We start from the raw sequence: 27,543 nt of genomic DNA, 5'->3' as shown, positions 1-27,543 counted from the left end.
GCCTCTCACTCTGTCTTGTATGCTCCAAACAGGGAACAATAGGCTACTTGCAATTCCTCTATAGCAAGCTCATCCATCATCTTTCCGGGCTTGCATTCACAGACTTGCTTTATTTTTCCTGTCCAAAATGTCTTTTCTTCCGTTCACCTTTGGACTTAACTGGCCTAGATGAGCTCATCTTCATTTTGTGTACCCTGAGCAGGCAGCTCTTCCAGCCAAATCAGTTCTGACTCACTCTCACCCTCCCCAAAACCAACAAGATCAGGTACTGTCTCCTCTGTGTCTCGTCTTCACCCACCTCCTGGTGGCCCTTACCACCAGCTAACGTGATCTTCTCTTGAAGTATGCATTGCCCACTCTTGATCCCCATATCTGTTTTCCAAGAGTAGTGGCCTGGCATGATTCACTTTCATGGAGCTACCATGCCCAGGTCAGGGCCTAGCATACATCTGTTGCTCAGCTACCTTGTTGCCTAAATCCGCTGGTAACATATGTCTGCATGTGTGTAACCATCTGCGTGATAACTGTTACCCTAAGAGCCACAGCCCCATGTTTAAAAGTCAACCATATCTCACCCTTGTGATTACATTCACTGGGCACATACATAGAGACTTCCAGGTACAGAAAGCCAGAACCTCACACAGAAACCTCATATTCTCAGAATTCCTCATGCTGGCTCACACAATCACATTTCCTTAGATCTACAACAGCTCACACAGTCTCTCACTACTGTGAGACCTGTGCAGCCTCACACACATGTACACATAGATACACAGACACATGGAGGTATATTTTTCTCACAATGGATATAAGCCTGCTCCCTTCCCACACCACAGAGCCTGTTTGATCCAGCCAATTCAGTTGCCTGAATGGGAGTTACCACTCTTCCAGTTCCAAGATGACCGCCTGCCCTTGACTTGCTCTCTTCCTTCCTTCAGTTAACCCCTGTCCACTTCCTCTATTTCCACTCAAATAAAGCATAGATGATCTCCTTCTCCCAGTCACAGGTCACCTAGACTCACACACTCTGGAGAGACATTTGAACACATTAATTACTCACCACTGCCCAACCTGACCCTGGAGCACCCCTGTGGGTATTGTTTTCCCATATGGTCCCTATTCCCTGTAATGTCTTCTCACTTCTTGCCACCTAATCAAATCTTTCCCAATACTTGAGACCCAGTTCTTACCCTTCTTCCTCCAGCAAGCCCTCCTGGATCCTACTATTCCCCACCCACCTTTCCATTTCCTAATATAAACACATCATGGAAGGGGGAGCACAAGTCCATAGAAGCCACTGTCTTCTCTCCCAACAGCACCCTTTAAAGCAGTGGTTCTCAACCTTCCTAATGCTGCGACCTTTTAATACAGTTCCTCATGCTGTGCTGATCCCCAACCATCAGATTATTTTCTTTGTTACTTCCTAACTCTCATTTTGCTGCTGTTATGGATTGTAATGTAAGTATCTGTGTTTTCCAATGGTCTTAGGTGATCCACAGGTTGCGAACCACTGCTTTAAAGAGCCAGGTCAAGGAAATGTTTACATTCATGTTGGGGAAATGGCTTCTTCTCAGAGATCTTAAGTTACAGTATCAGAACCAAGGAATCCGAATATTCAAATCATATCATCAGAATTTTTAAATGGTAGAATTATGAAATTTAAAATCATAGGATTAGACAATCCAAGTATCATAACACTGTAGAAAGAGAACTCACAGAACTGTATGAAATATGTCCCTGCATCATCGTATTTTCAAAGCTCATAATTACAGCTTCTTAAAATGGTAGCATCTCAGATTCAGAATGTCAGAGCTGGAAGAACTCTGGTGACCCTGGTCAATCCACTCTCCCCATTTTCCAGATGGGTAAACTATATGTATTGCAGAAGTCAAGGGTCATGTCCAAGATTAGCCATTTTGAAGATGCCTCCAGCTAGTGCACTGAAGACAGTAACAGGTGTGCTCATGCTGGGAGACATTCACACATTTATTTATTGAATGACTTTTAGGTGTTGACAATGCCACAAATCAACTCCTACTCTGTCTTCCAGCCCATTACCAGCCCTGGATAGGAAAGAAGGCAAAGTTCTGGTGGGAATGGAGACAGGGAGATGGGGTGGGGTGGAACATACATCAGACAGAGAGAAGAGATCAGCTTTTATTGATGGAAATTTCTTTATACATAGCAACACACATGCTGAAAGGCCTTTTCCTCCTGATCATGTTTACAGAGCGCTATGGGAGTGATGGGGTTGGGGAGAGGGTATGAGGTGAGGCCTTCAAGCAGTGGAGTAAATGGCAGCTATGGCCACAGCAAGGAGCAAGGGGATGAGTGACGGGGAACTAGGCAGTCTGGGTTCCTGCTCCCGTCTGGTCCTCTGAGCCCTAGGCACCCTGCATCTCTGTTTGTGCTCACAGAGGACAGAGGTAGGTCCTTGGGGTGTCATTTGGAGACCTCTCCAGTAGTAACAGGCTCCAGGGTGCCTGGGAAGTGGGGGTATGGGTGCAAGAGGGTCCAGGTTCCAAGCTTCAAGCTCCAAGCTCTGCTTCTCCCATATTTTAGTAAAATCTAGGACTCCAGCTCTTTAATTCAAGGGCTAGAGCCTAGGGGAGACAGCAGGGGTGGGGAGGAATTCCAAGAAGGAGGTCGGGAAGAAAGAGCATGATGCTTGCCCATCTGGTTCCTGAAGCAGGGGACAGGGTCCCATGAGGGATTCACAGAGGCAGGGGGCTGGGGGCTGGTTAAGGCTTTTGCTTCTGCATAGAAAATGGCCCTTGTCCTCTCAGTTACCGAGAGGAGGGACTACTGCATTCGGAGGCCGGACAGCAGAACTGGTGAGCGTCTTCCTCTTCCTCTTCCTCAGTTTCCTCCTCCTCCTCCTCTTCCCTGGGGCCAGGAAGGGCGGGGTAGAGGCCACAGGCAGGGGTGACAGAGAGAGGCAGAGACATTAGTTTGCAGAGAAGGGGAGATACATGAAGGGCCAGAACTGGGAGGTTGGGCTAGGATGGGGGTCCAAATGGGGAAGCCAGTGTGACACATTATCCAGGGCCACATCCAACTCAGTCTCCAAGGAGCCTATGGGTGGTCCCCTTGTAGAATAGCCCTCCCCAACCCAGACTCAATCTTAGGGTCACCTTCACAGTATAGAAACACAATTTTTGACTCTGACAGGTGCCCAGCCTTCATTTCCCAATAAATAACAGCAACCTGCTTTGGGCTAGAACTTTGTATGCGCATCTCATCTAACTCCTGCAACAACTCTGCAGAAGCAGCATTTTAGAAATGAACTTAGATAAGTTCACAAAGTTAGATACACTGACCGAGGTCACACAACTGTGTATAAAATACAGTCAGGGTCTGAATCAGGAGTTCTTAGAGGTTCAGGTCTCAGACTCAGTCCTTCCAGGTTTTGTGCTAGAAATCTATTCTGTCCTTACAGAACAAAGATTTGTATTTCCTTAAGACTCAAGGTCAGCAAAACCAAGAATGATGCTTAGAAATCAAGCATGGAAGTGCACAACGTTAGAAGCAAAAAGACCTGGGTTCATGGGTTAGGGATGTGGCCCAACGCTGGAGCGCTTGCCTGTCACATGCAAGGCCCTGGGTTCCACTCCTAGAACCACAAAAAAAAGGGCAAAGAAAGAAAGATATGGAAGAAAGAAGAGGAGAGAAGAGGAGAGGAGAGGAGAGGAGAGGGGAGAGGAGGGGAGGGGAGTGGGGAGAGAAGGGAAGGGAAGGGAAGGGGAAGGGAGGGGAGGGGAGGGGAGGGGAGGGAGGGGAGGGGAGGGAGGGGAGGGGAGGGAGTCCTGGGCCTAAACCCAGGCTCTACACGTGCTTCTATGTTATGTGCCCTTGGGCATTGTATTGCCCCACTTGGGAGTTGTTACCTCATCTGTAAAAAGGGGCTCATGCTGCCAACTGCCAGGACTGCCAACTCCCAGGACTGTTGCAAGGTCTAGAACAAACATTAAATGCCTAGCAAACAGTCCAAATGGAAACAGGAGCAATGGAGGATTTTGTTAACTGTTCCTACACCTCATTTCTAAGGGGCCAGGCTGCATGTGATAGTCACTGGAGTGGGGCTACAGTGTCATGGAGTGTATGGATAGATAGCAGAGCTGGGAGGGCATCAGATGTTTCAGAAGTGAAAAGGTGGGTTTTCTGGGGACAGCCAAGGAAATGGCAACATCCCATTCCCAGACTCCTCAGTTCAGAGACTATAAGAAAGTCTGGAATCCAGGCACGAAAAGGATCAGGAAGAGATGAGGAGGAGAGACAACAAGCAGGGGAAGGCACTGTGGTCCACCTAGCACATGCATGAACATACATACACACACACACACACACACACACACACACACACACACACACACACATCCGTGCACACACCCTTCTCCAACTAGGAGATCCCTCTGACACACTGTTCCACATACACAGTGATTCAGCAAAATCACATGACCCAGGTCTCAAGCCCTGAGCCTTAGTTTCCCATTCATCTCTACAATGTGATAAAAATGCCACAACTCTTAAGGCTGTCATGAGGAAAACGTGAGAGTCCAGTCTCACTGTTCATTCCCTCTTACCAAGGACAGGCTCCTGCTCTTTCTCCCTCTGACAGCCCCCTTCTCTTTCTTTTTTAGCCTCCCTAAAGTTCACCTTTCGGCACCAACCTCTTCTGCTCATCTCGGCTCCTCATTGTCTGCTGGATAAAGTTAAGACTTCAAGTTGGCATTGAAGGCTCCCTCATCATATGGGCTCAGATGGCTTTTCTGGACAGATGGACTCAAACAGGCCTGAGTTTCAATACCAGCCCCACCACCTACCAGCTTGTTGTGCTGGGATCCATTTCTTCACCAGTCTGGGACTCATTTTCCTTATCTGCAAAACGGGGAAATATCCATCCCATAGGGTATGGTCGGATTAAATGAATCCACAAATGCTAAAGCATCTACCGCAGGAGAGGTTTGGTGCTTAACACATGCTAACATTATTATAGCTGCCATTGCCAGTGGCATCCACATTGTTATACTCACTCCTGCCCAACCGTCATCAAACTAGTTCAATATTACATCTGCATGCCCAGCCTTTTCACTCCTCTATGCCTTTGCTGATTTCATTCATGCTTCATTTCATGCTCCTGATCCAATGCTGCTTCCTGAGAGGTGTCCTCCCTGACTCCCAGCCACAAGTATTCTTTCCTTCTAGCTGGCTCCAGCATTTCTGTGCTTGGGCAGGCTTGTTGATGTCTTTGAACTTCCCTGAAGCATTCCTGGCACCAATCTCGATGCACCTATATACCCATTACCATCACTACTTTTCCTCTCTGGCAGAAATAGGGGTGCCCCATACTACTCAAGGCCAGGTTCCGCCTGAGATCTGGGCCCTCTCCTTGCTCTCTCATGCACAACCACCGTTCCTTCTATCTCCCATATTCTTAACTGTTCTTTCTTTGTTGCCTCCTTCCTGTCCCCATTTATAGAAGCTCAAGTCTTTCCCATCTGGGAATCAAAACCCTCTACCTGCCTCCACATCTCCCTCTGTCCCTCTTTCTTCTTCACAGCTAAGCTTCTTGAGAAATTTGTCTACACTGGCCATCTCCACTTCAGTACCTCCTACGAGTTCTTCAACCCACTGCAATCTGCCTCTCGCATTCATCACTGCATGGAAAATGTTTTTCAGAAAGGTTGCCCAGGACTTCCTGATGGTTAAAGCAATACATTCACTTCTGCCCTGGGCTTAACTCCTCCTGTCCACAAGACTTAACAGTCTTAACAAGGCCACTTTCTTCCTTGGTGAGCCCACTCACAGTTGGTTTTCCTTCTCTGGCCCATCCCTCCACCTCTCCTTGGGCCCATCCTGCAGGTTGGTACCTCTTCCCCAGTTCTTCTCTCGTATTTTCTTTCATCTCACTCTCCTTCAGTGACGTCATTTCATTTCATAACCAGGTGTGGCTCTATCTAGCACAGATCTTTCTGCTGGGTCTAGGCCCATCAAGCCTAGTGCTTGTGAGCCAGCTCCAAGAGAACAACCCATACAGCCCTCAGATGTCAGAGGGACCTCTCCCACAACCTTATCAGTGCAAGCCTTGCCTCTTGCATTTCCCACCTGAGTGAAAGCTACTGCCATACACCTAGTCACTTGTACCCAAAACACACCTTGAAGACCCTATCAGGCAAGTCCAACCTTTTGACATTTTGACACGATGACATCTACACAGTTTGTACTTAAAAATTGTGCAGTCACATTACAAGAAAAAAATGCAGAAGGTCTCACAATATTTTTAAGTAAGTTTAAGAATCTGTGCTAGACCACATTCACAGTTATTATTGGCCAAACATGGCCTAAAGATTGCAGATTGGACACACATACTTGATTCTTCAGTCACTAAAACTTGCTCATTCTACCTCCTAAATAGCTCTAACATTCTGCATGTTATCTTCTGCTCCCTTTGCCCCTCATTCAACCTTTTTCAAATTTCATTGTCCTTCCTACACTTGTGTCCTTCAAACACCTGCACCTTCCATCTGGAGTTCCATCTCCTACATTTGTGCATGGCTTGCTGCCTGACTTCCTTCAAGTCTCTGATCAGCAATTCACCACTATAGACTCAACTCTTCAAGAGGCACCTATTCACCACACACACCCTGTGGTTTACTGTCTTGTCTACAGTAAGATCCACCAAGACAGGCATCTGTCTTGTTCAGTGCTCCATCTCTCATGCCCAGAGCAGTGCTTTAGTAAGTATTCATGCAATAGATGCATCCATTGCCAAGCCTGAAGACTCCAACCAACTGTGAACTACATTCTCAATCATGTCCACCTCCTCCTCCATCTCTTCTTAAGCACCAAGTCTCTGACTCTGGTCCTTCCTTTTGCCCAATCACTTCTCAGCCCACCTCCTCTGCTCTATGCTTACTGTCACTTTCTTAGTTTCTCTTCTCTTGGATGACTACTACATCAGCCTCTTCCCAAATCTTCCTTCCTTCTAAAACGTTAATTTGATAATGATACTTGCCTATTCAAGAACTGCTCCAAGCTCCCAGCTGTCCCCCTTGAAAAACATAACAAGCCTATACTCCCGAGACAACTGCTTGAGACATGTCTAAACTCTGCCCCCTCTAATATTTCTTTTTGCTCTTTCTTACCTCCAAACTCTGTGCAGACCCTCAGAATATCCTCCATCATCTATTTTTAGCTCTTGACATCACTATGGATCTTAAGTAACTAGCTTAGATGTTACTTTCTTTGGGAAACTGTCTGACTCACAACTTAGAAGTAATATACCTCTCTCTCCCTCTCCCCCTTCTCTAATCCACAGGAAAATACATGTCTCTGGTGTTACTTGGGATCGCTAAGAACAAGGAATAGGTTGGAAGTTAGCAATTATGTATGAGACCAGGGACTTAGGATGATGGAATGAGCATTGATGGAAGTTCTTGTTTCTTATACTATTACCCTGGACTGGGCTCTGGTATTCTGTTAATGTCTACTCATTTCTGTCCTCCTATACCTCAGCTTCACTACCTATAACCATTTCTATCACCCAACAATTGAACTGAAGCTATCTTATTAACAACTCTCAAAGGATTTGGATTCCAAATTTTGAAATTAAAATGCCTCTGAATGAATGGTGCCCACCAGAGTCACAAAATGTACTAAGTGTAACTGGCCTGGCCTGACTCTACTTTTTCTTTGCCAATCCCAAATTAGACCTCACATTGGCCTCTGTGTACACAATCCACTTTTTGCAGACAAGGTTTTCTGTATCCCTGGCTGAACTTCAACTCTTCATATAGTCAAAGATGGCCTCCTGATCGTCCTGCCTCCACCTCCCAAGCGCTAAGATTACAGGCGTGTCCCACCCTGTCCAGCTACAATGATTTTTCATACTGACTGCTAATGTGACAGTTCTAAAACACAAGTTTTATCAAATTATACTCCCATGTTTCAGATTCTTTCACATGATACCTTCTTACCAATAAATTTGGCTCCCAACTTTTCTGAGGGGATACAAATCCCTTTATGCATTTAATGAAAGCCATGAACTATCTTGCTCATAAAATTATGTGCATAGTTATACACATGTAGCATTTTGATTCAATTTCAGGAGGTTCGTGGGCCTCATGAAGCCTACCAGGGAGCCATACACTCCACTCTCTTGCTTGATCTAAAAACATCTAGTTCTTTTGCATATGTTATTCCTTCTGCCTAGAATGTTCTTCGGTACTTCACCCATCTGGCTAATTCTGACTTATTCTTTAAGACCCAGAACTCAGGGTGAGTTCACCTGTGCCAGCCCCAGACAGGCCTGGAGCCTTTCCTTTCAACTCCTCTTCTCTACCCTCTGCCCCATTGTGTTCTTTTCTGTCACAGGCCTTCACAGTCTTCCCGCAGCTAACTGGGGATTCACAGAGGACAACAATAACTTTGCAGAGGCAGTATTCTGTGTCTACTGAAGTAAGTACTCATAACAACAAGTCTACAGAGTACCCATTGTATTCCAGGTACTTAGTGATATGAATTCTGAACGAATTCATTTGAATGGAATCACCCACTCCTTAGCCAATAAAATCCATGATGCTGTTGGCAGTATTCTGTCCTTTTCAACAGAGAAAAGGGGGATTAAAAGACATGTGAAGTAAGTTGTTCAAATGATTGAGTTTGGACAGAGCTTGCCATGGTTGTCATGGCAAACAGTGTTACGCCATGCCTTACTGCTCTGGACTGTGAGGTTACAAGAGAGCATCAGCAAAAGAAAAGGATTGAGAACTAGGGCCAGAGCTATAATTCCCATATATGTCATGCCAAGGCCAGGCACCTGGTGCTCTCCTTATTATGCTTCTCCACCATCCTCATGTACTATGTTTACCCTCCTCTTTTCCCAAATCCTGCCTGCTATGGTCAGGGCCAGTCTTTGATTCAGAACCATCTTCACACATGTATTGTGTTACACACTTTGTTAGTGGCAAAACAAAATCTGAGTACTCTTTCCTCTTCTATAGTTGACAGTCACCTGCAGTTTTCACATGACCATCTCCAATCCCCAAAACAGCCTTGAGAGGTAGGCAGGCATTAGCCTCATGACTAGATTGAGGAAAGAGAGACCCAGAAGCTATATGATTTGTCCAAAGTCACAGGAAGTGGAAACTCTTGAGCTTAAACTGACTCTATTTTTCCCCAATGAAGTTACCATGTTTGGAACAGTGAAAAAGAAGACATGGTCATTCTTCATAAAGGAGGGGAATGAAAGAAAGTTATTTTTTTCAACTCATTAAAAATGTCACCTCCTATAGGAAGCCTTCCCTAGATGCCAGATGGAGTTACATGCCTCTATTCTGGCAGCCAGCTCAGCCTAATTCAGTCCCATTCCAAAGTACGCTATGCTTCTTTTCTCCCTGCTAGACTAGAACTCCTTGAAAGTAGGACCAGACACACTCCATTCCAAAAGAGCAGCACGTGCATTTAACTACTGACTCATCTCTCCAGTCCCAAGAATATATATATTTTATTTAAAGTGTAGATAAAAGTTATTTCCATCGCTTTAACAAGTGTATAAACTAGCTAAAGATAAAGGTTATTCATAAATCCTGCCTGTATTTTAAGAGAAGGATACATTATCTAACCTATTAATTAAGAGGTGGTCAAAGGGCTGGAAAGACGGTTCCATGGTTAAGAGCATTGCCTGAGCTTCCAGAGGATCTGGGTTCCATTCCCAGAACCCATATTATCTATAACTCTAGTTCCAAGGCATCTGATATCCTCTTCTGGCCTCTATAGGTACCAGACATGTATGTGGTGCTCAGACATACATGCAATCAAAAAACCCATGCACATACCCGAATTAATAAAAAACAATTTAGAAAACTTGGTCAAGAGTGGTATTCGAGGCTGGAGAGACTGCTCATCTATAAGAGCATGCTCTTGCAGAGGACCTGAGTTAGACTCCTGGCACACACACGTCAGAAGACCATAACCTCCTAGATCTCCATCTAATGCCTCTGGCCTCTAAAGACACTTGCAAGCAGCCTGGTCTACCTAGTGAGTTCCAGGACTACATAGTGAGTTCCAGGACAGCCAGATCTATATAGTGAGACCTTGTCTCGAAAACAAACAACAACAACAAAGACACCTGCACTCACATGCGCCCCTGCATGACCACACACACACACACACACACACACACACACACACACACAGTTAAAATTAAAATGAATATTTTTTTAAAGGAGTGATATTCTACAGGGGTATTTAATAAGGAGTTGCACAACAAACTTTATGTTTGCAATTTGGATTGGATATTTTAAAAAAGGTTTCTGCCTGGCTAAGCTGGGCTTTCTCTCAGTAAATCCTGAGAAAAATCTTGCTCTGAGGCGTGGTTCTCAGCTTGGAGGAATGTACACATTCAAGATTCTCATGCTTGTGATATCCAGTATCACAAGCCTGTGATGTTAGCACTCAGGAGGCTGAAGCAGGAGAATCAAGAGTTTCTGCCCAGTTGGTGCTAATAACAAGACCCCATCTCATAAATCCAAAAAGGAAAAGAGAAATTCTCCTGGCAACTGACAAAGTGGCCCTACAAAACAAATAAACAAAAACCTGTATTAATCTGTACTCCAATCAATGTACATAAGAGGTTCTGTTTTGATACAATCCTTCTGATCTTTTTTGTTTTGTTTTGTTTTTTCGAGACAGGGTTTCTCTGTGTAGCTTTGCGCCTTTCCTGGAACTCACTTGGTAGCCCAGGCTGGCCTTGAACTCACAGAGATCCGCCTGGCTCTGCCTCCCGAGTGCTGGGATTAAAGGCGTGTGCCACCACCGCCCGGCCCTTCTGATCTTTTTAAATGTTTACACTTAAAAAATGGTGCTTTGTTATGGTTTCAAAACCTACAGTTTATTAACGAGTAGTAAGGTAAGTGCCTATTCATAGTTATTACATAATTATCTATTTCATTGTTGAATCATCAAATGGTGTTATTTAAACATTTTATTTTACTTTGAGACAGGATCTCACTCTATAGTGTAGGTTGTCCTGGAACTCACAATGTAGCACAGGTGGGTCTTGAATTCATACAGTTCCTCTTGTCTCAGTTCAGGAAACTGAGACAAGAGGAACTGTATGATTACAGGTAACTGGATTACAGGTAAAATTCTACCAAGTTCAACCTAATTCTCCATTTTCAATGGGTTGTGTATCTTTTTCTTACTGACTTCTAGAACACAATCTAGATTTAGACAGAGATAGCAACATATTATGTATTAAACTTTCTACTGCCATTATTTATTATGTATTAACTTTGTGTACAATATCTTTCTCCATACAGTTTTAAATGTTAATGAAGAAAAATATTACTCTATTTTATGGCTTCTGGGTTTTGTTGTTGTTTGAGAAGGATCTGGGATCTCACTATGTTGCTCCTGCTAGCCTTGAACTCCTGACTTCAAGTAATCTTTCTGCTTCAGCTTCCTGAGTATCTGGGACTACTGGCATGACCATCACAACTGGCTTGGCTTCTAGATTTTGTTTTGGCTTTTTGTTTGTTTTTTTTTTTCTAGACAGGATCTTACTATGTAACCCTGGCTGTCCCACATACTCACTCTGTAGACCAGGCTGCATTTGAACTCACAGAGATCTTCCTGCCTCTGTCTCCCAAGTGGTGGGATTAAGGCTATGAAACACTCACTGCACCCAGCTTTGTCTTATAGGTTTTAAAGTCTCACATTGCAAGGCCTTCTGTATCTTAATATTATAATTAAAATATTCCAGATTTTTCTTCCGGTATCCTACAACCATATTTTCATATGGTCTGAAATGTCTTTTTTTTTAAATCACAAACTAATTTCCCATTTCAACATGTGGATTTGCATCTAAACTCCCTACTTTGTTCTGTTTATATATTCCTCTATTTCTGTGAAGACACAATATTTGCAATTACTGAAGTCTTAATTTTTTTTAGATTTATTTATTTTATTATTTTATGTGTACTGCACATCACAGGTATGTTTGGTGCCTATGGAGGTCAGAGGAGGGTATTGGATCCTCTAGAACTGGAGTTATGGATGTTTGTGAGCCACCATGTGGGTGCTGGGAATTGAACACAGGCCCTCTGCAAGAGTAACCAATGCTCTTAACTACTGAGTCATCTTTCCAGTCCATTAATGCACTCTTATGGTAAAGTTTGGGTACATTTAATAGGTAAATCTCCTACATTATTTCTCCTTTGCAAAAATTTAATTAATGAATATTTACTCTTTCCAATGAACTTTAAAATGCAATTGCTCAGTACCAAAGAAAATACCACTGATATTTTTATGACAAATAAAAATTTTCATGATCAAATTTTGATCAAATTGGTGGAAAATATCATTGTTCATCATATTGAACCTTTCATCCTCAAACAGAAGATAATCTTTGATAGAGTCAATTCTTACAGCCTTCAATAAAAACTTATAGCCCTCTCCAAAAAATATTTCCTGTTTCATGTAAATTTCTAGGGAGTTTATAGACTGTTTTTACTACTGTGAAAAGTATTTTCTCTATTACATCTTTTAGTTAGATACTACTGATATTCAGAGATGCTAATGTTTTGGGTACATATTTGTCCTGTATGTACCTATCACATTGGAATTCCTTAGTAGTTGAAAGAAGTTTTCATTTTATTCACTTGACTAATTAGACAATCATATCATCTTCAGATAATGCTAATTATGAGTCATTCTAATATTTACACTACTCATTTCTTTTTAAATTCCATTGTTTATCATTGGAATGAAATACACATGTGTATGAAATTGTCAAGTAACAAATTCAATACAAGAAATACCACTGTTTAAGATTCCCAAAAATTAATTAAGCAATAGTGATAGCAATCATTCTTACTTTGTTCTTGAATTTAATGGAAATGTATTAAGTGATTCATTTTTATATTTGATGATTGTCTCTGCATTCTTATAAAAACAAACCTTTACCAAGCTAAGGAAGTTTTCACTAATTCCTAGCTTAAGGTATTAGCTATCTTTTGCTGTGTAACAAATTATTCCACTGTAGCAAGAGAATGTAATGTAAATTTACCAGCATTAATAAATAACTAAATGATCTTTCCTATAAAAGAGAAATATTGCAATAAATTACAATAACAGAGTTCCTAATATTTATCATTATCATTTATTACTACTACTATTATTTTAATGTATATGGGTGTTTTGCTTGCATGTATTTCTGTGCACCAAGTGCATGCCTGGCGCCTAAAGAGGCCAGAAGAGGGCATTGCATCCCTTGGAAGTGGGTTTCAGAAATTTGTGAGTTGCCATGTGGATATGGGCAATCGAACCCAGGTCCTCTGGAGGAGCAGGTGGTGTTCTTAACCACTGAGTCATCTCTCCAGCCACCAGGGTTCCTAATGTTGAACAATCCTTGCACTCTTAGGAAGCCTTCATTTGTTAAGATAGTCTCTCTCGCCCTCTCTTTCTCTCTAAAGGTTTCATGTAGCCTAGACTGGGTTCAAACTTGCTATATAGCCAAATCTGACCTTGAGCCCTTCATCTTTTGGCCTCTACCTATGCCACCAAGGCATAATACTCTAATAGGCTCTTTTTTTTCATAATACTCTATTACAGTATTTGTTACATCAGGTATGGGGTACAAGCCTGAAATCCCAGAACTCAGGAGGTAGAGGCAGTAGAAACCCGAGACTGAGGGCAGCCTGCATGACATAGTGATTTCTAGGACAACCTCTGAATAACTTAGTAAGATAAAGGAAAAACGGGCCAGAGACACAGCTCAGTCTAACATGCACAAATCCCCGCATCTAATTTCCAGTCCTGATGATAGATAAAGTTGCTCATTGACATATAATTGTGTGTGTGTGTGTGTGTGTGTGTGTGTGTGTGTGTGTGTGTGTGTGTGTGGCGGGGGGAGGGGTAGGGGGATAAAAACCCAGAGCTTTGTGTTCTGCCATTTAGCTTTATCTCCAGCCCTGTTCTGCTTTGTTTTTGAGAAAGGGTCTCTTTACATTGCCCAGGCTGACTTCAAACTCCTAGGCTAACGCGACATTCTTGCCTCAGCCTGTTGAGTATCAGGGACTGCGGGTGTGCCACTGAACAGCCTTACATCAGGAACTGGGAAGATGGCTATCTTTTCCTATTATTTGACCTTGCCAGACTTGATAGAACTTTCAGAACCTCCAGAAAAACAACTGGACATGGTATTATTTCTCAAGAGAAAAAAATGCCACTTTTTTCATTTCATTCCTCACTTTTCCATTCCATTCAGATTTGGGTTTTTCCCCCCTTTTTAAGGTACTTTCAGTAACTTACATGTTTCTAGAAAATCACCCAATTAAATTACATTTTCATGTTTCTTGATATAAACACACACACACACACACACACACACACACACACACACAGAGCATTTTCTTATAACTTTTCAAAAAAAAAACCCTCAGAATTTATGGTAAATCCTTACTTTAAAAAAACTTTTTTTTGCTTTTCCCCCAGTCATATCTGCCAGAGGATCAAAACTTTGGTTTTCTGTTTCATTGATTTCTGGCTTCATCTACAGTAATTAGTGGATTCTGTTTTCCTTTTGTTGTTCTTTTTCTAGCTTCTTAAGTGGAATAATTAGTTCATGTAATTTAACCTGCCTTGCTCTCTAATAAAAGCACCGGGAGAGCTGGGACTGTGGCTCAGTCATACAGTTGTCTGCCTAGCACTCATGAAGCCCTAAGTTCAGTTTCCAGCACCACAATAAATAAAGAAATGCACTGGAAACTATAGGTATTCTTCTAGAGCCCCTATGACACACCTCATAGGTTATGAAATGCAATAGTCTCCTAAATTAACTTATTAAAAATAGCCTATAAATTCCATTCTTACTTCCTTTTAAATGCAAGGTATTTTGTTTATTTGTTGAGGTGGGATCTCACTGTGTAGTCCCAGCTAGCCTTGAACTCATTGTGTAGACCAGACTGGCTTTGCACTCACAGAAATCTGCCTGCCTCTGCCTCCTGAGTGCTAGGACCAAGGTGTAAGACACCACATTGCTGGGCCTCCTTTTATTTTTTATGTGGCTGATAATACTTCCTTTTGTTGAATTCTAATCAGAAATATTAAAGAGGATTTTCAATTAACTTGGAAATAATGTTTTCTCCAAAAATGTAGGCAGATCCTTCCCTCTGCCTAAACATCCTTTCACAGTCTATTCAGACAGCGAACTCCTATTCATACTTCAGAACATCTTTCAAATGCCACATATTCCAAGACCAACCACTCCTAGCTATGGAGACAGGCCTCTAAGGATGGATTTCTTAAAAAATAAAATTAAAGTAAAAAGAATAAAGGACAAATAGATCCCAAAGGTCCTCTTTAGTTTCCAAACCTGATCTCCCAAGATCCTCAGACATTCAGACAACCACTCCACAGTCACTCGGGGGACTAAGGGACACAAGGCAGGGGTGGGGGGTGTCTGGCAATGGTGGTGCATATTAGTTTGGAAGGGAAAAGGATTCGGGGAGGGTTAGGTCTAGCTCTTACCTGCTCTCTGCCAGCCTGCCTGAGGGGGTAAGCTTCATGGAGTCAAGGACCTGAGTAGGACAGCAATACTGGTGTAGAGTATGAGACGCTGTGGACCTGAGAGACAGCAAGAGACAGGGAAAGAGAGACAGAGAAAGAGACAGGGAAGGAAGGGGGAGGCAGGGAGGGCAAGGGGGACAAGGGGTCAGAGTAGGTGGGGGATGGAGAAAGGGAAGGTGCAGAGGAAATGAAAGGGAGGAGGGGTGGGAGGGAAGGAGGAAGGAAGGAAGATATGGTGGGAAAGGAGGGTGAGAGGGAAGAAGAGTAAAGGGAGGAGGGGAAGAGGGAAGAAAGGGAAGGAGAAAAGGAGGGAAGGAGGCATGGAAGGAAAGGGGAGGGAGGGAGGAGGAAAGAAGAGAGGGAAGGAAGAAGGGGGAAGGGAGGACAGAAGGAAGGAAGGGAGGAAGGAAGGAAGGAAGGAAGGAAGGAAGGAAGGAAGGAAGGAAGGAAAAAGAAAAAAACCACAAAGTCAAGAAAGAGAGGACAGCACTCAACCACAAACAGAACACAATGACAACAGGGGGCAGTAGAGACAAGAGCCAGGCTTGGGCCTCCTGTGTTCCAGGTGACTCCGTGGGGACCTGGGTTACTGAGAGACGCTGGGACACCACAGCAGGGAAGGGAGAAAGGAGCCCTCCTCACAGCAGACACCACAGGGGAAGGTAGGAAGGAAAGCAGAGGGAGATGAAAGAGAAGAGAAAGCTGTGTGGGCAATGCAAGGGCTCCCCTTCGAGAAAACCCTTCATAGGAGGGCAGGGGAGGGCAGGGGAGGGCAGGGGAGGGGAGGCAAGGGCGGAGCACTGAAGGAGCAGAGGAAAAGACAGAGAGAAACGAAAGAGACAGAAAAGGAGAAAGAGGAAGGGCTAGACAAAAGACACAGAGAGAAGACAGGGAGAGCCAGAGAATGCCAGAGCAGAGGGGGCGAGGGCAGAGAAGGCTGACAGAATCTCAGTGGTCTTGGCGACAGGATGGGACTCAGAGCTTGGGGCGGAAGGGCAGGCAAGGTAGAGGACAGGGTGGTTCCAAGGAGGAGTTTTTTTTTTTTTTTTTTTTTTTTTGCTTCCAAGGCTGTTACTGTCCCCCACACATCCCAAGGCTGGGCCCACACTCCACCCCTCTGCTGCACCCCACCCCACCTCCACCCTCTGGCACCTGCTTGATGTGATTAAAGTCCAAAGAATGGCAAGAGGGAAGAGGAGCGACAGTAAGTAGGGGGGCTAAGGGCCTTGTCCCTGCCCTGCCCAACACAGTATGGTTGCTGGGGGTCATATCAAGTGGCCACAGCCAGGCCAAGCTGAAAGTGGAGCCTGCCCCTCCAGATCAGCCAGCCCCTGTCTCCGCAAGTCCGAAAGGTAGATGGTCAGTACTAGCCACTCAAGAGCCCAAGTAAAAGTCAGAAATGGGGCTGCAGTCCAGCCCAGCTGCCCATTCTCTAATGTAGTACAAGCCCGAATGTTGACAGAGAATCTTTGAATGTGAGAGTTCTTCTCTGCAGCTCTAAATGGCTATCATCATCTTCAGAGTGGCTGTTTCTCAGGTACCCCCTATGTGCCAGTCACTGGCTCGTCATCTCACTGCATGTGAGCCTCAGACACCCTCAGGAGGCTGGAATGTTGGCATCAGAATGTCAGTGGCTGGAGCATGCAGGCTGCCGGGTGTGCTAGGCTAACGCCAGGGCAGTCCCAGAGGTCACCTCTCACAGGCCATGGGCTGTACTGCTTGGGGCTCTAAGATCCTGACCAAGCTGGCTTTCAGATGCCCACAGACTCACTCACTCAAGTCGGCTCCCTCTCCTAAGCCAAAGGCCTTCAAGAGTACAAAAAGGGAGCCAGAAACCAGGAAGCCAGAAGGCAGCTGAATCATCAGGCCAGGCTGTGGGTCTAGGTCTGAGCAGGAAGGAAGGGAGATCAGGCTAAGTGGCCCAGGTTCCTACCTGCTGCTCCTCCAGGGGGGTTCCATGAGTCTGGACCTGTCCAGGGCAGCCCCCTCCCTACTCCCTGCCAGTGCCACCCCGTCACTATTCCCACCTCCTCTTCCTCAGTCCTTCCCCAGAAGGAGGAGCCAAGGAGGAGGGGCCAGGCCCGCTGGGCTGCAGGCCAGGCTGCAAATGGAAACTTTGCTCCTTCCTTGCTCTCCAAGGGTTGGGAATTCCTCACAAAAGGAAGCAGTTTAGAGAGCTCTCGAATTCCTCACAGCCAACTTGGGCTGGGCCCCTATGTGCATCTCCTCTGCTATCCCCACAAGCAACTTGTCTCAGCCTGAAAGGGTTCTGTCACAAGGCCTATTTCAATACCTTCTGTAGAAAATTGAGATACAAAGCTTGGTAGTAGTGGCAGAACCCCAAGATTAGGGCTTAATGTGGCTATTCCAAAACCGGAATCTGTAACATCAGTTCTATTACTACTTTGTACATCTTCTAGCAGAGGCTTGTCACTAACATCTTCCACTCAGCACATTTACAGATGAACGTAGACTGTCCTACACAGTCATATCAAGTAAGATTCAAATCACCCAGTTTCAGATATGACAATGTGTCCCTGAATAATATTCTTTAGGACTATAGTAAGCTCTCAGAGAGAGAGAGAGAGAGGAGAGAGAGAGAGAGAGAGAGAGAGAGAGAGAGAGAGAGAAGCACAGGCCATTTATAATAATCCAGAGGTTGTGCGTACACTGGCCAGGTATAAACCAGAGGTCATGCTGGGCAGTGGTGGCGCACGCCTTTAATCCCAGCACTCAGGAGGCAGAGGCAGGTGGATCTCTGTGAGTTCTAGGCCAGTCTGGTCTACAGAGCGAGTTCCAGGACAGCCAGGGATACACAGAGAAACCCTGTCTTGAAAAACCAAAAAGTAAGCAAATAAATAAATAAATAAATAGATAAATAAATAAATAAATAAGCCAGAGGTTTGCATACACATGCCATTTATAATCCAGAGGTTGCTCCTCCAGGAAGACTGTGCAGCCTGATTCTACAGGTCCAACAACTGAAACCTGGTGAGGAGCACAATCTCAGCAAAGTTAATAAACAGGGTACAAGTGGGTGTCTGGCACCTGCCTACCCACCATGGCACTCCACTCTCTACCTGGGTAGCACCAGAGAAAACAGGTTTTGGGGAGTCTGAAAGATGGGCCTGTTCCTGAAAAAGGATAACAGGTCCAGCTCAGAGCATCCTAGCCTCTCATGGCCCCAGAGGCCAGGCTCCTGGCTGTTCTGAGCAGAAGGCTCCTGGGGAGGGCCAGGGTGGTCAGTGATCTAGAAGAAATAGGAGCTGACAGGCTACAGGCCAACCTTCCTGCCTCCCTACCAGGACAACTGGCTCATCTGAAGAAAGCCAAGGCTGCTAGGACGAGAGAGGCCCTCTGAACCACTACAAACCTGGCATCTGTGGGACTTCTGAAGCCTCCTCTCTCTCTGCCCCTCTCCTATTACTGGGTACTCAAGCCCTTACCTCAACCTCTGCTTTGTTCGCGTCTCTTGGACAACCTTCCCAGCTCCTGCCGGTGCTTCACCTCTGGCCCAGACCTTCCTCTAGGCCTGACAGGGGTCGAGGACAGAAACTATAGTCCTGACTGTCAGGCTGATGATGGAGGACTCAGACAAGCCTCTTCTATTCTCTGGGGAGTCCAAGAGCTATACTGCAGATCCTTGTAGAATTCAATGTAACCATTTATCTGGGCATATCCATGAGCCTCAGTTTGGTTCTCTATAGAAGAGCGATGACAGTTCCCTACTCCATAGGTTTGGGTTGGTTTGTTTGAAACACAGTCTTGCTATATAGGCCAGGTTTGCCTCAAATTCGTAATTCTTCTGCTTCAGTCTCTCAAGTACTGGGATACAGGTCGGGCTACACTGCCATGCTCCGCTTACCTCATAGGGTTTTTTGTTCATTTGTCAGTTTTGAAATGGGGTCTTGCTACATAGCCTTTGGCTGGCCTGCTACTCATTATGTAGCCAGACTGACCTCAGACGCACAGCAACCCTCCTGTTTCAGCTTGCTGAGTACTGGAATTATAGGCATGTGCCACTACCCCTGGCTTACCTCACAGTTTCTTGTCAAGATTCCATAGGCTGAAGTAAGCATATGATGACAGAAGGATCTCTGTTTGAGTAAGAGAGTCTGATTCCGGGTGTGATGGCGCACGCCTTTAATCCTAGCACCCAGGAGGCAGAGGCAGGCAGATCTCTGTTTTTGAGGCCAGCCTGGTCTACAAAGTGAACTCTAGAACAGGCAGGGCTACACAAAGAAACCCTGTCTCAAAAAAACTAAGAGTCTGACCCTTCTCCCAGTAGATGTGGGGGGACTTGCAAGAAGCCCTTTGCTTCAGAGATGAGGAAGAAGTCTAGGAAAATACCTGTTAATGAACTGGGGCCTTTGTGTAATTCAGACCTAGCTAAGCATGTTACATAAATTTATATGATGACTCACCAGGGGCTGAATGAATTCAGAGTGAGGAGCTTAATCCGGCCACAGGGCACTAGTGAGCCCTTCATTCGACAGATACTGTGGACTAGGCACGGTGCTGGGTTCTAAAGGTACAGTATGACCTGTCTTCGGGAAGCTTATGTCTAACTGAGGAGACAGACACTCAGTTCGTGTGGAGATAGGAAGCAGGAAGAAGAATATGTGCAGAAGAAAGGACCTAAGATGCTGCTTCCAGGAACTTCCAAAAGACCAATGTGGCTGAGTGAAAACTTCATTGAGAGACGCACATGGGGCCGGAGATGCAGGAAGGGTTCAATCTTACAAATCCCTGGCGGCCATGATAGGGGTTTCTTACTTACACTAGGGTTATTTTGGAAGTCTGTGGTTCTTGGATAAACACGGGAGGGAGTATCTCTAAAGCCCCTGGAGTTGGATGAGAAGTATTCTCCGGCAAATATTACTTCCTAGCTTTCATCAGCTACTCAGATGGCATGTGACTCCAAAGGGTAAAGAAGCTTTCAACGTGATCCCATGCTTTAAACACCTAGTAAATGAGCTAGTAGCGGGTCCCGTAGATCCTTCAGTGACCTAGCCCCTATCTCCAACCCTCAGCTAATCTGGCTCTTCCTCCATTTGGGGGGGGGGTTGCCTTGTAGCTCAGGCTGGCCTTAAACTCAAGCTTCTGCTGCCTGTCCCTTCTCAGTACTGTGGTTACAGATATATAGCACATTCCCCCGACCTGCACCTCACCCAGACAGCATTACCTCTAATTACCTGAGAGGCATATGTAGCTGCTCCGTGCCTCACCTTAACTAGTACTCTCCCTCTGGGCCCCTACAAACCACCTCCCCACCTGAACAGCACTTCCTTGTTCTTCAAAAGTCAGCTGGAAGCTGTGTTCTCTGGGAACCTGCCCTGATCCCACTAGGCAATGTGGATCGCCTCCCTAGAGTCCTTCCACTCTGTTCCTCTCTCAGCCAGCTTCTCACAATGCTGTTCACGGTTTCATCTACTCAATTGGGAAATCTGTAAGAATGGGTGTCTCATTGAGCCGTGTCCCCAGGAGCTAGCACAGGTCCACCTGGTTATATATTTTGCTGGGAGACAATGCACACAACACAGGAAGCTGCAAGACGGGCCAGTGGACACTAGAGGGCACTGAAGCCCCTGCAATTCAGTGGGTACAACTGACCAGGGCCCCAGTTGCAGCCTTCTAAGGTAAACGCTCTCATTTCTAGATCCTTTCTCAGAACAATCCACCTCCCACGGCACATGCAGCTTTAGTTCCTCATAAAGGGGTGCCCACCACCCCTCCCACATGTCTGACCTGTAATACTGTCCATTTTCATCTCACACCACTCCATCCTCCCTCAGATAAGTTCTACTCATCCTCCAAGTCTCAGTTTGGATGTCAGCTTGGGTATCTTCCCTGACCCTCGGGCTGGGTTAGGCATACTTCCTTGATGCTCCCACAATACACCACACTTCTCTTATAATTGTGGGTAATTTATGTTTCCTAACTAGACAGTGGGATTCAGCACAAGGCCCGTCACTCTATGATGCAACATCCTATTAGTCAACTGGTATTGATAGGTACTAGATAAATCACCCTTGAATAAAAGACAAAAATGCATGAGTGGATAGATTAATGATTTGGGCAAGTCACTTTACCTCCTCTGGATATATGTTTCCCACCCTTAAATCACCCCTACGTGGCAGAATGGCCACGGAAATTAATGTGTGTCAAGTGTTCCCTAACATTACCTGAAATTCAACAGATTATTTTCAGAACTAAAGCAATAATTAATATTTGGAACAATAAAAACAAAGGAAGAAGAGGAGTTGAAAGAGACTCTGCCTGAACCTTGGATAATTTCTGTCACTTAGACTTAACAGTAATAACAGAATGGTCACATTTATTAGAATAACAGCAGCATCTCTAATGTGCTGGAACAGAACCAGAAGGCCCCAGATGAGGCTGTAGGAAGACTCTAGTTTCAACCAGAAGATGCTAGGTCAGGGCCAAGTCCAGAGCTGTGGGCATTGCCCTCATATCTGGAGACCAGTCATTACTGGCACAGCTGGTTCCTAACTCTTTACTAATAGGTGAAAACTTGTCTAAGGGGTCATTAATTCCCTCTGTAATTAATGTAAAAACTGCAGGGTTTGTATTAATGGAAAAGTAAGCTCAAGCGTCACGCTGGTAATATTGATAATGTGTGTCTGTAATTATATACTACAAATAACTATAAATTTAGTCACTGAACTAATAAAACAGAAAATCCCTAAAGCCACCACAACCTTGGTAGCAACTGTACCATCAGTAACATCATGGCGGTTGTTCTGAGGCTATGAAAATCGCCACAAACTGGTGGCAATGGTAATTTACACCATGCATTTAAAAGATGTTTGGGGGTGGACATGGTGGCACATGCCTTTAATCACAGCACTCAGGAGTGCTCTCAAGTTCAAGACCAGCCTGGTCTACATAGAGAGTTCCAGGCTAGCCAGAGATACATAGTGGGAATCTGTCTCAAAAAACAACAATGAAACAACTTTAAAAGGTGTTTTGACTTAAAATAGAGAAACAGGGTCGTTCAGGAATAGAGCATATGCCTAGCATACATGAGGTCCTGGGTTCAATACAAACATCACAAGAAAATGTGAAAAATGATTTTAGATAAAATGGTGTGTTTTGATATAAGAACATGGAACTTGAAAACAGAGAACAAAGGTCACCTGGAAATAAGTAGGAACCAAAAACTGGGTGGATGGGCAATCTTAACATCATAGGTACCTGCACAGAATATCTCCAGGCTCTGATCTTGAATTTTTTATTTATTGTTTTTGTTTGTTTATTTGCTTGCTTGTTTGTTTTTAGAGACAGAGTTTCTCTTTGTAGCCCTGGCCATCTGGAACTCACTCTGTAGACCAGGCTGGCCTTGAACTCAGAGATCCACCTGCCTCTGCCATCTGAGCACTGGGATTAAAGGTGTGTGCCACCACCACCCAGCTCCTGACCTCACTTTTGTGCACATAACCCCTCTGCTAAGTACAGAGGAAACACCAAGCTCTAAGCACTTTACCTCTCTACCCTCATCCTTTTCCAAGAGAACAGAAACCCACCTTGCTGTCTTGTATTACCAGAGGCGGGGCAGGATCTCTGCAGTTAGATGATAGAGACCTTAAGTCACATAGCAGCTTCCAGGGTTGTGACCATGCTAGGATGCATAGCAGCAGAGGAAGCCACAGAAAAGCATCAGCGAAAACGAGAGGAGAGGGGTCAGGCAAGCTATGAAGAACAATCTTGGCCCTTGACATCTGGTCTTGATTTTGGTTGGTGAATGGCATCGCTATCATTCATTTACTATTCTTAATTTTGTGAGAGGTAACCTCATCATAGCCCTCCCCTCTCTATTTTTGAGCTAGCGCAGGTAAGCTTCTGTTCCCTGCAACAAAATGTATCCAAACTAAGACAAGTGAAATTTGGGGATACAAGTGCGGGGCTTGTATAAGGGAAAACATAAGAACGCTTATGTCAGGAGAAGTGACTGCAATTATTATGGCATTTGTGTTTGTTTGCCCAAAAGCTCCCTCCCTCATTTCCTGGCACTTGCTATCACAACCACACACTACAGGCAGACACTCACACACACAGGCATTCAGTGACACACAGAGACAAACGCGGCAACCACCAGGTATGCCTACATGCAGACAACCTGACATGCATGGCCTTGGAGCAGCATGCAAAGTTGCCCCTGCGCTTATCTCAGCAGCAATGACACGGAGCCTCCCTGACATGCAGCAATACACACCCACACGTATGAACACAGTGGTGCTGCCTGTAAGGCTCAGGGCAAGAGTCGAAGCTTAACTGGGCTCAGCATAGCCTCCCTCCCCAGCTGCCAAGTGACTCATCCCTAGGGCTTCTAATTAAAGCCAGGACAGAGGGGACAGAGGCAAGGGGAGGGGAAGAGAGGGAAGGCAAGTTTATTTTGGTGCCAACCAGGCACTCAGCCAGCGTAGGGGTCACCCACTTCCGGGGGCTGGGCCAAGCGGAGGCAGGAGAACCCAGAGAGGAAGGGGAGAAGAGGAACCATTTGCCCTATCTCATCTCTCTGGAGCTTCTAGAAAAAGTTCCTCCTTTGGGAAAATTACCCAGCTCCCCTTGGTCCTACCTTCTGTCTTGTTATCAGAAGCCAGATCAACCCCTCCAGGCTTCTGTTCTTATACACTGGCCGTCTACCTCGTTATCACATTCTAAAGCTAGCTCATCTTTGTAGCAACCCCAGACTAAGAGCTCCCCATGGACAAGGGTCCCAGATTACCCCCTTCTGTGTCACCCTCCTCCCAGATTGTCCACCACAGGCCTGCTACTTAGAGAATGGATGTTGTACATGCTTCACGAAAGCAATCAGGTTAAACCCATAACACTGTGGTGATTACAAATCTGATGATCTAGATTCCCACCTTAATTTTTACCATGGGGCAAATTATCTTAGCTTTCTAAGCCTTAGCATCTTTCTTTGTAAAACAACAACAATATATAGCCTTTAAGATTATACTGAAAACAAAGTGAAAGACTACATGTGAAGTGCCCAGCTATCACTTGGAAGGGCTGCTGCTGCTCAAAATGAAAAATCACACCTGCACCCCAGGTGAGCGGCAGAAGGAATGATACAGAGGCAAGTTCTAAATCTAGATCGACCAGAAGGACCTCAGACAAATCCCAGGAACTTACTGAATACAGTCTTACGTAAAGTGGGGAATCACAATATTTCACCATAAATCTACCCGCCAAGTATCATGTGGCGAGCCCAGCTCTTAGAAGTAGCTCAATAAATTGCAGTAGTGATCACGAAGGATAGGTAGCAAGAGAGGCCCAGACCTTTGACGCCTGGGAGGCCTAGGACGGAGGAAGCAGTCTGGGTGGATGAGGGCCAGGCTTCCCACAATGGACAGGATGGGAATTGCTTCCCCCCTCCTCAGCCAGAGAGCGTGTTGCAGGCAGTAAGTAACAAGGTTGGAGGCAAAGGAAGCAGTAGGAACAGAGAGTTGGGCAGGGTGGGCAGCCAGGCAGAGCTGAACAGGAAGCATATGGGAGGGAAGAACTGGGCACAGCTGGGGCCGCTCTGGGGATTGGGAGTATCTCAGATATGTGAATGGGGGAGCCAAGGGAGGACTGTAAGGTCTTAGTCATCTTCGTCAACCTAGGAGGTCAAAACAAGGAAGAATCTTCAAAATTACCTAAACCAAATTCTCAGTGGGACAGATAGGGACACTGAGGCCCAGAGTGGGAGGCCTCCTCTGGGAACAGAGCCAGCCATTGCTCCTCCTCCCACTTCTCCAGACATCAGTGGCTTCTGTTGCCATGGGGATGTCCCTGGCTCTGAGGGTGTCAGTGGCTCCCCTACCCCCTCCCTTCTTCCCTAGCAACAGGCCACCTCCTCTTGCTCTTATCATGCCTAGTAACCTCAGCCTGGTCCCCGGGGCCATGGAGTTCCAGCCTGACCTCTTACAGCCATGATTGCCTCTGGGACAGCTGGAACTCCCTCATCTTCTGCCGATGGGAACAATCTAGCCCCTCCTGCCTGCCCGTTTTTAAGTTCTACACTTGTCCACATTTTGCAGCATGACTCTAAATCATACAGTCACTTTCAGAGAGGCTGGGCAGCACAACTGGCTGAGCCGCTATGTGACGCTGAGCATAGCTTTACTTCAACTTCCCCCAACTCAGAGAAATCAGAACCATCGTTCCCAGTTTAAAAAAGAGAGACAAAGGAGCAGAGATTTAAGTGACGACAAAAATCAGACCGCTAGGAAGCAGGCTGTGCTGACAGCTTTGTGATCTGTAGCTATGGCCTGTCTCACTCTGGACTTCAGGTTAAGGTACCTTTAGGTCTGACAAATTCTGTTGGATATACAGGAAACCCAGACATCCATCTTTGCCCCCTGCCCCATCACCAGCTCTTCAGCTTTAATTATACTCTTGCACTCAATACTGAGGAGTCCTAAAGCCTCGGCCCTACCATGGGGTGGTCTGCGGTCTACCTGCCCTACTCACTCCTTGCTATTCAGTTTTCACACTAGCTAAGGTCTAGTTTTCTTCTTGGCTCGCCTAACTCTTTTCCAGCCACACATGCACCCATGTATGTACACACTCATGAATGCAGGTGCTTCCTGGATGAGGAAACGGGGGTTCTACAAGAGACAAACAGATATGCTGATTCAAAACACTGGAAAGCAACCTAGCCCCAAATGGAGCCCTTAGCCTGGATCCAAAGTTTCTACCCTTTTTATGCCACAGAGCTTCCCTTAGTTCCTGATCACTCAGGTGTGGACAACCTGTAGGCCACAGGCTGCCTATACTCCAGGATAGCTGTAAATGGTGCCAACACAAAAGTATGAACCTTTTTAAAACATTATGAGATTGGTTATGTGTGTGTTTGTAGATACATATGTATATGGGTACACAAGGACGTGTGTGTGTGTGTGTGTGTGTGTGTGTGTGTGTGTGTGTGTGTGAAGACCAGAGGCTGATAACAGATGTCTTCTTCGATTGCTCTTCTCTATTTTTTGAGACAGAGCCTCTCACTGATTTGTTAAGATGGCTGGCCAGCGAGCTCCAGGGATCTCTGTCTCCCTACCAGTGTAATTACCAGAGCAGGCCGCCACGCTCAGCTTTTTATATGGCTTCTAGGCATCAGCCTGGGGCCCTCATGCTTACATAGCATGCACTTTACCAAATGAGCCATCTCCCCATCTGCTATTATGAGATTGTTTTTGCATTGTTTTGTAAACATCAGCTTACATGGTTCTTGTGTGTGGACTTTGTAGATGACAACATCATGTCGTGGAGCCAAAAGGCTGGACATGCCTGAAGAGATCTGTGACACATCCTTGACCCAATCAGGGTTCTGACCTTTAGAAGTTGTTCTTTCCTGCCCACATCTGTTTTAGTCCAGCTGACTGGTCCCTGGCTTTAAACACATCCCTTGCTTTCCTACTCATGCTGATTCTACATCCATGGGCTCTCCTTCTGTGAAATCAGTCCTCTGCAGCCCAGTCTGCTTTGACACCATCTGCTCCAAGAAACACTCCCTAACTGTAGTGAACTTTCGAAGTTATTATATGTGGGGCCTCCAAGTATCCGCAGAGAGCCCCATCCAACTGTGGTTCCAAATGAGAGGGTCGACTCACTATTCCATGAGACCTTGTTTTATATGTGCTGTTGCTATAGGCTCTTCTGCTGCCCTAGAGCAACTGCTGTAGCCTGAGTTGGAGTTGCCTGCTGAGTCCTCAAAGCTGCTATAGCCTCCTTGAATATGAACCCAGTATGCACACCAGGAAACAAATCGGAGTAAAGCCAACACTAGCCCCATTGATCTTCTTTCCCTGGGTGAGGCACTGACCATCTTAGGATCTCCTCTTCCTCGTTTGTCTTTGTTCTGTTTTTGAGACAGGGTCTCACTTATACAGCCCTGGCTGTTCTGGATCTCACTCTGTAGACCAGGCTGACCTTGAACTCACAGAAATCCACCTGCCTCTGCCT

General features: G+C 45.4%; 1 protein-coding gene across 1 annotated transcript in view; it reads right to left on the bottom strand.

Annotated features, from left to right (window-relative positions):
• Iqsec2 (IQ motif and Sec7 domain ArfGEF 2) overlaps positions 1-27,543 on the bottom strand; it is an 82,300-nt gene that overhangs the window by 29,773 nt on the left and 24,984 nt on the right. Inside the window, 1 exon segment of the mRNA XM_028857698.2 lies at positions 15,532-15,627. Within this exon segment, the coding sequence (XP_028713531.1) occupies positions 15,532-15,627 (96 nt within the window).

The sequence above is a fragment of the Peromyscus leucopus genome, chromosome X (genome assembly GCF_004664715.2).
Source record: "Peromyscus leucopus breed LL Stock chromosome X, UCI_PerLeu_2.1, whole genome shotgun sequence".
Classification (NCBI taxonomy): Eukaryota; Metazoa; Chordata; class Mammalia; order Rodentia; family Cricetidae; genus Peromyscus; species Peromyscus leucopus.
Note: the sequence above shows the minus strand (reverse complement) of the source record. Positions and strands in the feature narration are given on the sequence as shown.